Source organism: Myotis brandtii, unplaced genomic scaffold, assembly GCF_000412655.1.
Source record: "Myotis brandtii unplaced genomic scaffold, ASM41265v1 scaffold225, whole genome shotgun sequence".
NCBI lineage: Eukaryota > Metazoa > Chordata > Mammalia > Chiroptera > Vespertilionidae > Myotis > Myotis brandtii.
In genome coordinates this window covers 3244605-3259476 of record NW_005358435.1, presented here as the reverse complement: position 1 = coordinate 3259476, position 14872 = coordinate 3244605, and the positions used below count along the sequence as shown (strand labels likewise).

The window sequence follows — 14872 nt, the reverse complement described above, 5'->3', positions numbered from 1 at the left end:
GCCCACTTTGTGTTTCTATAGCCCTTTGCCCTTACCCCAGATGGTCATTAGTTCCCATCTCTTTAAACTGGGGCACTTCCTTAAGGGCAGGGCCTTTGCGCTCATCTCTGAACCCCCAGAAACTGGCATAGTACCTGGAACAAAGCAATGTGTGACTCACTAATTGATGGACCGAACGAATGACAGAATAATCAAGGAATAAATTTTGAGTTCTAAGTTAATTTCTAATAACTTTGTCTATAACATTTTAACTTCTTTCTGTTTTTCTTTTATTTCCTAGCACAGCTGAAGGTTTAACAAGAAAAAATATGTCAGATGTCAGTGGGTGGCAAACATTTTTACAAGCCCTTGGCTACTTCCTCAAAATGTTCTTTGGCTCAGCAGCGCTCGGCACTCTCACTGGCTTAATCTCTGCATTAATATCCTTTTACTATGATGAACATGTGTGGCTGAGAAGATTATTCCTAATTATATCCATCTTTAGCCATTTTCTCCTATTCCTTAAGGGGACCAATTTTAGTCTAAGGTTGGGTTTGATGGAGGATTTTTATGCTTAGTTGTGGTTTGAGGAGCACTTTCATTTAAACTCAAGGACTTTTTAAATTTAACATGTGAAATTTAGGGTGTCACTTTTTAAAGCTTAAAAAACATGTACACTGTTGAATATTAGATCTGATTTGGGAGACTTCTTAGTTCCTAGAGAATGATAACCACATTCAGATAATTTTCACTTTCTGCAGTCTCTCTTTTCACATTCCAAAAATTGGAAATTAATTTCCTTTGAAAATGTCAAATTGAGAAAATCTGGAAGTGTTTATCTGAAAGGACCAGAAAAGAGACTTTCAAAGTGAGCTCATCTGAGTTATTTGCAGATTTTCTTGCTTAACTACCCATAAGCTTTTCCAGGCAGAGAAGGAAAGAGGCTTGTGAAGCCCAGTGACACCTTTATTGCTGTAGAAAATTCGTCATGTTCTAACAGGAATAGGCACCAGACCACTTCTGTGCGAGCCTAAGCCTGCGTCTCGGGGAGCTGCCACCTGGCCCTCCTCCAGGAGCAGTGTGTCGCACAGATGGCCGGAAAAGCCTCTTTTGCCTGTGACAGGCATGTTTGTCTGCCATCCTGTTGAATTTTTCCTTCGACTCCTGTGTCCAGAAGTCTAAAGGCTCTAGTGAGTTGGTTGACAGCTTCTCATATTGTACCAACAAACAGAATGGGAAATAAACTTTATCCAGCTCAGTACTCTCCTCCTTATTTATCTTTTTCTTAAAAAGAGTCGGGGGAGCATCTGCTATAATGAATCCAGGTGAATGGGTGCTGTGAGTTCCAGCAAGGGCATGTGAACAATATTTGGAATATGTAAAAGACTTTGACAGATGAGTTTGAAAATCTCCAGGAGTAGGAAAAGGGGCCCTTCGATGGGGCATTGAACCCCAAAGTTCTGGAAAACGCCATTAGTTCATCTCATCTGATGCAGGAAGAGGAGGTAAAAGAGTAACAAGGCCCAGAGGGACCTGGCACTGTGGGCTATCCTCAGCCCATCTGCAGCACCAGCTTTGCCCCCCCCCCCAGGCCTGGCACATTCCTAGTCTTCCAGGTCAGCATGTTTAAAAGATATTTTAAATTGATTTTTAGAAAAAAAGGAAAGGAGAGGGAGATAGAAAGAAACATCAATGTGAGAGTGAGACATTGGTCAGCTGCTTCCTGCACACCTCCTACTGGGATCAAGCCCACAACCCAGGTATGTGCTCTGACTGAGAATCAAACTGGTGACCTTTCAGTGCGTAGGATGATGCCCAACCAGCAAAGCCATGGCCAGGGCCCAAGTCAGTTTTTTAAAAAAAATATATTTTGTTGATTTTTTTACAGAGAAGAAGGGAGAGGGATAGAGAGTCAGAAACATCGATGAGAGAGAAACATCGACCAGCTGCCTCCTGCACACCCCCCACTGGGGATGTGCCTGCAACCAAGGTACATGCCCTTGACCGGAATCGAACCTGGGACCTTTCAGTCTGCAGGCCGACGCTCTATCCACTGAGCCAAACCAGTTACGGCCCAAGTCAGTATTTTTAACTGAGTTAACTTAGGTTGATTTTAATCCCACCCCCCCTTACCATTTGTCTCAAGAATTTACATTTCTTACTTTATCAGATTCCCTTTCTTAAAACAACTGTCTCCCTGCAAAGAAAAAAAATCCATGATGACAGGCTTTCAATTGTTACCTTAGAATGTTGCAAAATCTTCTATCTATTGTTCAACTTATATTTGGAAGGCAGCAGTTTTGTGACTTCACTAGATCTCCCACCAGCTGTCCCTCAATTCTCTTTCCTTGACAACTCATTTACGTGCTAAAGCATATTGACTTGAGGAAAACGCCTTCCTTGGAGTTCGGCATGATGATCATTTTTGCGTATCTTCCTTATGGGCTTGCGGAAGGAATCTCACTCTCGGGTAAGTGAACGAGAGCATTGAAATGCTAGGTGATGGCGTGTTGTCCTGCCTGGTGAGAGAGGTTATGTCAGTTGGGTTATTTCAATCACAAGAGAAAGTCACAACTACTGGTCCCGTGGGGACACATCTGGATTTAGACCTGGCTGGATCCAGGGCCTCAGTGTTGTCACAGTCACATTTCTCCTTACCGACCATCCTGTAGCAAAGATCAAAATATCACCTCCAGTCCTGCCTCTTTCCCAGCTCCCTCCAAGGATGGGGTCCGACTGCCAAGGACAGTCATTCCCCGGCCCATGCCTAGGTCCTGGCACCCATTGGGCTGCGTTCTGTCACTATAGTTTTCTTTTTCCAGAATGTCATAAAAGTGAAGTCATATAGTATGCAGTCTTTTGTGTCTTATTTCTTTCAGTTATTATAATGTTCTTAAGCAACATGTTTTTGCATGTATGCCATTCATTATTTCTCTACATTCTTGAACTCATGGAACATACTTATAACAGCTATTTTAATGTGCTTGTGTGTTAATTCCATCATTTCTGTTAATTCTAGGTTGGTTTCTGTTGATTAATTTTCCTTTGTTTATAAGTTATATATTGCTGCTCTTTGTTTGCCTATTAATTTTTTATTGGACACCAGTCATTGTGAAGTTGATTATGTTGTTAATTATTAGATTTTAGTGTATTCTTCATAGAGTTTTGGATTTTCATCTGCCATATATCTAAGTTTCCTGCAGTCAGCGGAATCCTTTTGAGGTTTACTTTTAAATTGTCAGGGCAGGTCCAGAGTAGTACTAGGAACTAATGCACTTCTGAGGACTCTAGCTCATGTCCCATGTATTATGAGGTCACTTCACCCCCGCCTGTGGGAACACACACTATTCCCAGCCTTGTGTGTGCCTGGGGAACTGCTCAGCCTATTCCTTTTTGGTGATGCTCTCCCAGCCTCTTGGAATCTCACCGCTTGCATGTACAGATCAGTTCAGTCCAAGATTTAAGGGGTCTCCATTGTAGCTCTCAGGAGCTCTCTCCTACTGTGTGGCTTCTCCTCTCTGGTATTCTAGCTGCTTTGGCCTCCCCCATCTCTCATCTGTCTTCTCTTCTCAGCAAGACTGAGACTGCTGAGCTCAGTTTGGGGTTCCCCTTCCTGAGCCCCAGCCTGGAAACTAGGCCGGCAGTAGGCTGGGCCGGGCCTGGAGTAGGAAGGGCCACTGTGTTTGTTTCCCTTCTATCAGGAATCACAGTCCTACCCTGCCCAGTATTCAATGTCAGAAGACAGTTTTATTTTATATCTTTCATCGAGTTTTCTAGTTGTTTATGGCAAGATAGCAATTTGCGTAGTAGTTATTTCTTCCTGGGCAACGTGGAAATCCCCGGTGGTTTTTAATGACTCCGCCGAATAGAATTCTTCCCACAATCACTTTCTGTAATCACAGTGGGTACTCTGTGAGCAGATCTTGCCAAGGAGGAAGCAGAGAGGACTCTGTTCATTTTTACTGGAGAACTCGTAAACATCAGGGGTTTGGTTTGTTTTTTGTATCCCAAGCCAGTTCTCCTGGACAATTTCATCCTGGCATCTGCCATCAAGTGTCCTCTCTTACCTTCCCTGAATTTGGCACTTAATAAACCTTACTTATGAAACATTTGGCTTTAGCCTCGCTATTTTACCTCTATTTTTCTAAATGTTTCCCACCCGTTGAGATGAACAGTGAGTACCTGATGGCAGATATATTTCATACATCCATTTGGAACTTGTGATTAAGACAAGAGAGTATTTTTCTTTTCTTCAGAGAGGCAGTGTTTTCTGTTTGTAGGGCTCTCATTTCCTTAGGGATTTTTGTTGTTCACATGAGTGGGGCCAAAGACAGCACATGCCAGCCAAGAACACATGGTCTACCTCTGGGCCTTTGGGATCTCTATCACACAGGGTTTCAGAGAAAGGGAGGACGGCCTGGTGTGTTGTGAGGACCCTCCACGTCCCACTGTACGAGCATAAATGGGAAAGGTGATATTTTTTGCTCTCTCCTCCTTCCCTTTTGTACTCTGCTTTCCCTGACCATCACAAAGAACTGATAGTGAGTGGTTCCCATGACCACCAAGCAGGACATTCTCTTCCTACAAATCATTTACTCAAATCATGTGTTTAGAACACAGTGGTTAAGGATCCCGGACTAACCTGGGTTTGAATCCCAGCTCCACCTCTCATCATTAGCTATGTAACCTCCAGTCAGCAGACTTAACTTCTCTGAGCATTCACTTCCTCATGTAATAAAAGTGCCACCCTCAGGCTTGTGGTGAGAATTAAAGGGGACGATGCAAGTGAGAGTCCTGACAGAGGCATCAGTGTGTGTTATTACTAGGAAGTGTCCTGGTTTCAACAGTAAATTAAATAGTCCCCCTAATTATTACTCGGAAGCATTAGCTTTTCTCAGAATCTTTGTTCTAATTCTATCTATACCTATTTCTGTTTTTCATTCAAGCCAGTTTTGAGAGTTGCTTTGCCCTCTGGCTCTAAAGAGCCAAAGATGAATAGCCCCCACCCCTGGCCCTGAGCCAACTCTGGGCTTGGGGAGGGGAATTGGGTCAGAGCCACATTCTGTCAAGGTGAGTCACAAGGATGGAACTTTCAGGGTTGAAGGGTGAGTTTGCAAAATTGATCAGATCTTACACTTTGTGTTAAGTGCTGGGAACGTGTTGGCCAAAGATGGAATGTACTGTACAGCACTCACGTGCACAGGCGTATATCCAAGGAATTCCTCTGCAGCACTGCCTGTGAGAGGAAAACTGGAAGTAGCTAAATGTTCTTCAGTAATGGGAACAATTAGGTGAGTCTGTGTCCACTGTCACTATGGCATACTATGCAGACACTTAAAAATGAATTGATCTATTTGTACTGCCACTCCAAGATATATTGTTAAATTTTAAAGAAGTTAAAAAACAACTTTCATCCATTCAGTGAATATTAAATGTGCACCCTGTGCCGAGAACTGCCCTTGTATGGCGTCTATAACAGTAAACAAGACAAGAGCAAAGTCCTACCTGCAGAAGAAAGACAATAGACAAATGAGCAAACACGTAGCATAATCGCAGGTAGTGAGAAATGATATGAAGAAATCAGAGTCATGTGATAGACAGTGGCAGGAGAGCAGAAGCATCATGGCATAGGGTCAGAAGGTCGAAAAGAGGGGGCCCTAGAGCTAAGACCTGTGTGTAAGAGGGAGCCAGCCCTGGGAGGGTCTGGGGAAGGGTGTTTGGCACTGGGAACAGTAGGTGCTAAGGGTCCCAGGTAGGTGTTTAGGAGTGAGGCATGCTCCAGAAGAGCAGGAAGACTGTGCGGCTGGGATGGAGGGGCCAAGAGCCCATCCCGTAGGGTTCTATAGGCCTGGGACTCTGCTAATCATGCGAAGGCAAATGTTGGAGGCCTTTGAAGAAAATCCACTGTGCTAGCAAAACATGCCATATATCTAACAGGATCCTGTTTATTACTTTTTAAAGATAAACTTCCTAATGGCTTAGTGAGAGAACTGGCAATCTGCATATTGAACAGTTAATGGTAGTTAACCTCTGGACAGGCGCTGTGAATGGAGACTGTTGTTTTACTCTATACCTCTGAGTCTGGATGTCTTATAGTGAAGTATGTTTATTATTGGGTAATTAATAAAGAAAACTGATTATGGTTTGACTCAGCCTTCAAGAAGTTCATTGTAGCCCGGCCTGCGTGGCTCAGTTGTTGAGCGTCAACCTATGAACTAGGAGGTCATGGTTTAATTTCTTGTCAGAGCACATGCCCGGTTTGTGGGCTTGATCCATAGTGCAGGGCCTACAGGAGGCAGCCGATCAATGATTCTCTCTCATTATTGATGTTTCTATCTCTCTCTCCCTCTCCCTTCCTCTATGAAATCAATAAAAACCTATTTAAATGAGCTGGTGAAACAAAGTCCTTTGAAAGCACAGAAGCCAGCAACTTTCTGCATTGCCTGCAGTGCTAAAGCCCGTTCCATAAAAACAGAACTGTGTCTTACCCTGTTTTCCTCCTTTGATCTCCACTGAGTTCCAAACCCAGGTTCTGGGCTCTCCTCTGCCATCTCCCTTTGCTTTGCCTTCTGATAGCTCTATTGCAGGGTCAGGCAGGGTCAGCTCTCCAGCTATCACCTGCAGGAACATACTGAGAGAACCACCAGGTTTGCTGTCCTCTGTTTTTTGTTTGTTTGTTTTAAATATTTTGATTGATTTCAGAGAGAAAGGGAGAGGGAGAGGGAGAGAAATATCAAAGATGAGAGAGAATCATTGATCGGCTGCCTCCTGCACACCCCACACTGGGGATCAAGCCCACAACCTGGGCATGTACCCTGTCTGGGAATCAAACCATGACCTCCTGGCTCATAGGTCGATGCTCAGCCACTGAGCCACTCCGATCAGGCTGTTGTCCTCTGTTTTTTATCTCGCAGAGCAATCATTCAGAATGACTCCTGAGCTGCAGTCTCCTCAGTGGTCTGCAGTAGCAAGTACAGAAGTCTCTGGCCCACTCCTTCCCTTCTCCCAAATCTTGTCCGGTGCAGCTTGTAGGCAGCATTGCTGGAATGTCCCCATCTAGCCTCGTTTATACAGGAACATGAAAGAGCAAAGAATTTGCTATTTGCTAAGAGGAAAGGAGCAGGCCAGGTGGAGGGACCCCACTGGTGCACGATCCGGGCCGGGGAGAGACTGGGCTGGGAAGGGACCGCGGGAGGGCTCCAGTGCCTGTCCGGCCCGTCTTGCTCAGTCCCAATGGGCCGGACCCCAGCAGCAAGCTAACCTACCGGTTGGAGCGTCTGCCCCCTGGTGATCAGTGCATGTCATAGTGAGCGGTTGAGAGGCCTTAGCATATCATTAGCATATTATGCTTTGATTGGTTGGACAACCAGACACTTAGCATATTAGGCTTTTATTATATAGGATGTTCAACAGTAATCCCTGTTTCTACAAAGTGGCAGAAGGAGTTAATATTTTGCTTATAAAGTCTGACTTGCAGTTCATATATTTTGGCTTATTTAATGACTGTATTTACATGAACTAGAGATCCTAGACCAGGACACTCTGAGAGGAAACCCTCGTAAAGTGCTGCAGGAGTGATTATGGGCAGTGGCCAAATGGTGAGACTCAAATCCTCAGTAAACAACAAAAGTTGTAGACTCTCATGGAGTGCTGTAAAGAAAAGACATTATGTGTTAAACGAATCTCTTTTTCTATATAAGAATAGTATTTTATGTGATTACAGGGAAATTCAAAATTAAGGCAAAGTAAATCAAAATCTACCCCGATTCTTTTTTATTGTTGTTTGTTATCCTCATCCAAGGATATTTTCCCATTGATTTTTAGAGAGAGTAGAAGGGAGGGGGAAAGACAGAGAGAGAGAAACATCAGTGTGAGAGAGACACATCAATTGGCTGCCTTCCACACATGCCCCAACCAGGGCCAGGATTGAGCCTTCAACCAAGGTACATGCCAGAATGGAACCCAGGACCCTTTAGTCCTCGGGCTGATGCTCTATCCACTGAGCCAAACTGACTAGAGCCGTGGTCTGCAAACTGCAGCTCGCAAGCCACATGCGGCTCTTTGGCCCCTTGAGTGTGGCTCTTCCACAAAATACCACGTGCGGGCGCGCGTACAGTGCGATTGAAACTTCGTGGCCCATGCGCAGAAGTCAGTTTTCGGCCTGGGCGAGTCTATTTTGAAGAAGTACTGTTGATATTTGGCTCTGTTGACTAATGAGTTTGCCAACCACTGGACTAGGGCTACCCAGATTCTTATGCTCTCTAAGTGGCTCATTTGTCCTCCTTCTATCTGTGGATGACAGTGACAGCACACACCTGTCCTGTAATGGGCACTTTGTGTGGCTATTCTTCATTACCCTCCTAAGAGGGTAATAAAGATTAGAAACAGAAACAGTCAATAAGCATTGACAAAGGATTCATTAAATTAGCCATGACATACCAATACAGGGTTGGGCAAAAGTAGATTTACAGTTGTTCATATGGAAAATAATACAATTCATGAGTGGGTACTCTTAGTTCCACTATACAGATGAGAAAACAGGCTTGGATGGGGGTGTGGGAATTTGGCCCAAGGTCAGCCAGCTGATAGTGAAGCTGCCAGAAAGAAGGGACCCTTAGCATTTCTCTGCAATCTCTGGTAGGCCTCGGGTATTACTTCCTTCTCCTTTTTCTTTCTTTTTTTTTTTTTTAGAATATATTTTTACTAGAGGCCCAATGCATGAAATTCATGCAAGGGGCTCGGCCCTCAAGGCCCCAGCTGCCGTGCCCACTGGTCGTTCCGGAAGGTTTTTCCGCCATCCGGTCTAATTAACATATTAGCTCTTTATTATATAGGATTGGTTTTAGAGAGGAAGGGAAAGGGAGAGAGAGATGGAAACATCAATGATGAGAGAGAATCACGAATCAGCTGCCTCTTGCATGCCCCACACTGGGGATCGACCCCACAACCTGGGCATGTGCCCCAGCCAGGAATTGAACTGTGACCTCCTGGTTCATAGGTTGATGCTCAACATTGAGCACCACTAGCCAGGCTCCTTTTTCTTAAAACACCTAACACTATAGGCTCCAGGGACTTGTGGGAAGTGTGACATATTTGTGGATCACATGGTAGGTGCTTTTCTGCTCTGCTCATGTCTGGGCCCTGTGCCCCATTGTCCCTCTCCAGGCATCATGGCCATCCTGTTCTCAGGCATCGTGATGTCCCACTATACGCACCATAACCTGTCCCCGGTCACCCAGATCCTCATGCAGCAGACCCTCCGGACCGTGGCCTTCTTGTGCGGTGAGTTCCTCTCGGTGGTCTGGCATGGGCCTCCCCTGAGCTGATGGTTCTTCTTACCCTGTTTGAGTCCAGTTGTTTCCTGGCAGAAGAGGCAGCAGGATCCTCAGAGCCAGACTTGCACTCCCTTATCTTTTGTTTGTTACTCTGGCTTTCAAATTCCATAAAGTAAACCTAATACTTAACAAATGGAATATTTGCTGCCTACAATTTTAAAACCAAAAATAATGAAAGCTACTAATTATGAACATTTGCGCCTCATGCATTTTAATGTATTAAAGTCACATTTCCAAAAATGTTTTCCTTGGAACTGATATTGATGAGGGTTAAGTGAATAAAGAGTGTGGGAAATCCTGGGATAAAGTTTAACAAGTTTCTGAACTGCAGGACTTTTCAGCAGCGTGCATTGTGAACTTCTGAGAGAGGAATGTAGTACCAGCATTTCCCAAACTTGTCCATAGGACCCTTTGTTCACAGGAGCATCTTGAAAGACCTAACTTGGGGCGGTATCATTGTTGGGCTGGGGTGCCCCAGGATGACTGGTTCCCCCATACACCTCCTCCCTAGTTTATGCCTGGCCATGAAGGAACCACTCTCACACTGTCTCTTTGCACTGGTGCCCAAGTGGCTGTGCCCTAGCTGTCACCAGCAGCATCCCCCCTGACATTTCAGTGGGGCTTGTCTCATTTTGAAGTGTGAGTTCCACACTGTCACATGCTAGGTAGGAGGCAGGGACAGGCTGTGCAGACTTCAGTCCATGGATAAGGAGGCTCAGGTGTCAAATGACTTGTCCACAGTCACATGGTTCAGAAGTGACTCTGAAGCCAGGTCTGTCTCTTCTGGCCCAGCAGGTATTTTTTCCATAGCACCCCTCTCAGAAAGTCATGGCTAAAGACTTTGACTCACCATAAAGGAGTGTAAAGCAAAACACCCATCAAATTCTGTTTTGCACCCATCAGATTAGTAAATGTTAAATTTGATAATACCCACTTCCGGCACCGGTGTATGTAGGACAGGCCATTGATGTGCATGTGTGTTGATGCCATCTCTTTGGAGAGTCATTTGCAGCATGTCTGAATTTAAAAGGCACGAGCTCTTGGACCCACAATTCTACTAGGAATTTTGCCTGCGCACAGGGATGCTTGTAGTTTGTAATATCAGAAATAGAAACAGTCAATAAGCATTGACAAAGGATTCATTAAATTAGCCATGACATACCAACACAGAGTTGGGCAAAAGTAGGTTTACAGTTGTTCATATGGAATACAATAATTAATAAATATAATACAAGATTAAATTCTGTGTTTCATATACTCACAACTGTAAACATACTTTTGCCCAATCCTGTACAGTAGAATTTATGCTGCCTGAGAAAAGCATAATGTAGACCTCAAGGCAACCTAAATGAGCATTTGGAAAGATCACAAAAAAATATTCAAGGAGGAGAGGGGTGAATCTACTGTCCAGCTTGTGACTTATTTTAAAAGGATACACATTTGAAGGGAAAAAATGTAGGCAAAATGTTTTAAAACAGCCTTGCTGTATTATGATACTCAATTATTTTACAATACAGTCTTTTCTCCCTGATTATGAGGCTGTTCTGGGGCATCACAATAAAAGCAGGGAGCCTAGCCCTAGCCGGTTTGGCTCAGTGGATAGAGCATTGGCCTGCAGACTGAAGGGTTCCGGGTTCGATTCCGGTCAAGGGCACATGCCCGAGTTGCAAGCTTGCTCCCCAGTGGGAGGCATGCAGGAGGCAGCTGATCAATGATTCTCTCTCATCATTAGTGTTTCTATCTCTCTCTCCCTCTCCCTTCCTCTCTGAAATCAAGAAAAATATATATATATAAAAAGCAGGGAGCCTAGTGGTGGGAATATACCAGGTCCTTTTCTTTGGGATACACAGCAACTGCTTGTACAATGAGCATAAATGTTGGACTCTTGTGGGGTGGAGCCCAGAGCTGGAAATGTACTCCTTCCTGCAAATGCTGCAGGGTGTGAGCTGTCTTCTAAACCTGGGGTGGGATTAAATATATGAGGTCAATCATTTGGCTTTGTCCACTATGGCCAGGAAGATAACAAAGGGCCCTTTCACACTGGTCAGGTGGTGTCTGCAGCACTGGCTCTGAATTTTTGTCACTTTACCGGCAGTCAGGATCCTTGCTAATCACAGTGTTCAGCAAATGGACTGAGTACTTATTTACACGAGTATGTGACAGTTGCCTCATTAAATTAGGAGATTCAGAATAGCAAGCACATGTTCCTTGTGTGATAGAGAAAAATGAGATAATCACAGTACTAGTTTCACCAGGTATTGGTTGCAGATGTTTCAGTAAGTGTTACTTACTTGTGAATGTTTGCTTGCTTAACAATTTTAGTACTGTATTGGAAGAAATAGTCTGGGCTAAATAATCCATTCTTTGGTTTGTTTCAGAAACATGTGTGTTTGCATTTCTTGGCCTGTCCATTTTTAGTTTCCCTCACAAGTTTGAAATTTCCTTTGTCGTCTGGTGCATAGTAAGTATTTTCCTTGTTTTTTATTTAATTACTTATTCATAGCTCAATGACCACATGTTCTGGATTCATTTATGTATCTGTTAACTGTTCAAAGTCAACAGCTACATAGACACTCTTACGTTTAAGTTTTTTTGTTGTTGTTGTTACAAAATCACAAACATAAAATAAAGGGTGGAATTAAGTGAATGAATATCCCCAGAAAAGGATTTTTGCTTCTTTTTAAATTTTAAATGGCCTTAAATGATATGGTCTTCTTTTAAAAGCACATTGTATGTGTTTCTATGTTCGGTGGTAAAAGCAGATTTCAAAATTGAATATGTAGTTGAGCATAACCATGTAAAAACATTATGCATAGAAAAAGAAAATTTCACCAAATGTTCCCAGTGCTTGTAGAACTGAGGATGATTTTTTTTTTCTTTTCTATGCTTTCTGGATAATTTATAATGCATGTATTTCTTACTGTAGTTCTCTTCAGATGTCCATTCATAAGCTTGACCTTGGACACTGTGTAAAGATTACTAGGCCCTTAGTTCCCCTGAAGATTCATCCAGGGTACTCATCCCAGGTGATTCTTACTATCAAGAAGGTTTGGGAAACTGTTATAGTTGGACTGGGGGTGGCAGTAGGAGACACATTAAAATACATCTCTAAAAAAGGAAAGTAGAAGATTAATCATTTATAGGAGAATCAAGTCCTTGTGGGGAAAAATAAAAGTTTAGCATTTAAAAGAAAGGTCCAGCTCTGGCCAGTGTGGCTCAGTTGGTTGAACATCATCCCAGACACCAAGAAGTCATTGGTTTGATTCCTGGTCAGGGCACATGCCCCTATTGGAGGCTCGATCACCAGTAGGGAAAATGCAGGAAGCAGCCATTGATGTTTCTCTCTCATCTCCCTCTTCCTTTCTCTCTCTTTCTAAAATTAGTAGAAACATTTAAAAAATAAAAGAAAGGTCCAGCTCTCTCAGGCATCTGATCAAAGTGACATGAGGGGCTTCTAACAGTTCGGGCATTTAGCCTGGTGTCCCCAGGTTGCTTGTCTGTATTCCTCTTTGTGTCTCTTCCCTCAGAGTGAGTTCATCTCCCGGAGGACCTCCAACTGATTCAGACTCCAATCCCTAATTTGATCTTTGTTGTCCCTTTAGATCCTATGTTACTTTAAGGCACTTAAGAAGTATATCTTATTATTTTTGAATTATCATAATTCATCTTCAGTTAACTATTATTACCAGCTCCACTTAATAAAACATAGCTATTGAGAGTCAAACTTTTTATTTTGCATAGTCATCTACCATGTGCGAACCAGGGAGGTCTACCTGTTTGGCCTGTGGGGAAACTGAGACACAGAGAAGATAAGGAGCCCTAAGGAAAAAGATGTTTCTCCTTGAAACCTGGGTGCTTTCACCTCTCTCGGCAAGAGTGTGTGGCTTTTGTCTCTGTTATCTGTCCTCCAAACTCCAGTTTCAGGACAGGAGGACAGAAGCCAGTCTTTTCAGAAAGTATAATAGTCTTTAGTGTGGTCTCTGGGTAAACGGGGCCACCTTTGGTGAAACCTGAAGTGCAAGTGTCAGATTGGGAGGTTGGGTTCCAGTGGGTGAAAAAGGGAGGTGACTGTGTCGGCCATGGGTTGGGAGGAAAAGGAGAATGAGAAGATGCCCTGGGGTGGTGACTTGGTTTTCTCTGAGCACATAGGCTGGCCCTGCCCCTCCTGGGCGCAGCCTATGCTTTTCAAATGGATTACTTTACACTGGCTCAGTGGTCAAGGGCATGAGTTTTGGGGACTGAACCAGATTTGAGACTTGGCTCCACCACTTCCTGCCGGGTTCAGTGTGGGCCCGTTACTTAACCTCTCTGTCTCTGTTCCCTTGTCTCCAGAATGGAGACAGTAATACCTACTTTACAATACCATTGTAGGGATCTAAATTTAACAAGATAATGCATATAAAATGCTTAGCACATTGTCTGACATATAAATGTGAGATGATTGGGAGCCATTATTAACTTGACCATCCAAGGCATGCACACTCCAAAGCACACTCAATCCGTGCTGGTTAAAAGGGTAAACTTAGAGCCTACAGAACGTGGGTGTGTATATTATCCTTTTCAAGATTAAAAAATGGAGGTAAATTAATAAGTAGCTCTAAGTACCCACTTAGATAAGGTTTAAACTTAACATAAAGCTGTATTTTGTTAAGACCAACATGCCTTTGGAAATGGTTAGGAACCCAAAGCCATGGCAAGTTGCTGGGTTGTGTGACCTTTTAAAACCTACCTGTGTGTTCCTTTTGCTCAGGGAGTAGCGTTTAGGTATATGGGTCGGCCCTTCTCAGTCTTTCCTCCTTTCCCTGAGGAGTAGGGCCCCCATGGGAGAGGCAGGAACACCTGTCCGTGCCTCCAGAGCTAGCCCACTGGGAGTGATTAGCACAGCCCTGTCCCATGGTGGAGCACCTTTGGAGGAGTTAGATTGCCCTTAAATTAAATAATCTCTGGGTACTTCTGCATGGCCTCTTGGCATTCAGTTCTGTTCTGCTGTCATTACTAAAGCCATTGCTGATGTCCTCTCTTACTGACTACTGAGATGTGACGTAAAAATCATTATCCTTTCCCAGACACACAAACCAGGCAACCTCAGCCGGGTTTCTGACTAGCACTTGTTATTCACACCTTTTATAACCCAGGGGAATGCCCTATTTATAGTGGGTGTGCTACAGGCCTGTATCAGCCTCAGCAAGCTTCAAATTAAAGAACCAGAAGTTCCCATCTAAGACTTGGTTTGTTGCTATTAACAGGTGCTTGTACTGTTTGGCAGAGCAGTGAATATTTTCCCTCTTTCCTACCTTCTGAATTTCTTCCGTGATCATAAAATCACACCGAAGATGATGTTCATCATGTGGTTTAGTGGTAAGTCTAATATTGAATGAACAGTGGAGGGAAGATACCTCTTACAAAGGCACACACCATGCAGAGGGCACACGGGCTAGAGCCCTTTGAAAACAAGTGTGTTCACAAGCCAGAAATAATACAGGTTCCCAGGCTGCCAGTGCTGCCAGGAACTGCTTGGGAGGCACCGGACAAATTGCATTCTGTGCTGTTGCCTGTCA

The 14872-nt window shown here is 43.8% G+C and overlaps 1 protein-coding gene across 1 annotated transcript in view; it reads left to right on the top strand.

The window, feature by feature from the left end:
* SLC9A8 (solute carrier family 9, subfamily A (NHE8, cation proton antiporter 8), member 8) overlaps positions 1-14872 on the top strand; it is a 63069-nt gene that overhangs the window by 40773 nt on the left and 7424 nt on the right. The window contains exons 9-13 of the mRNA XM_014539657.1: positions 281-419; positions 2344-2449; positions 9145-9261; positions 11693-11775; positions 14561-14672. Coding sequence (XP_014395143.1) covers positions 281-419; positions 2344-2449; positions 9145-9261; positions 11693-11775; positions 14561-14672 — 557 coding nt within the window. The remainder of the gene's footprint in view (positions 1-280; positions 420-2343; positions 2450-9144; positions 9262-11692; positions 11776-14560; positions 14673-14872) is intronic.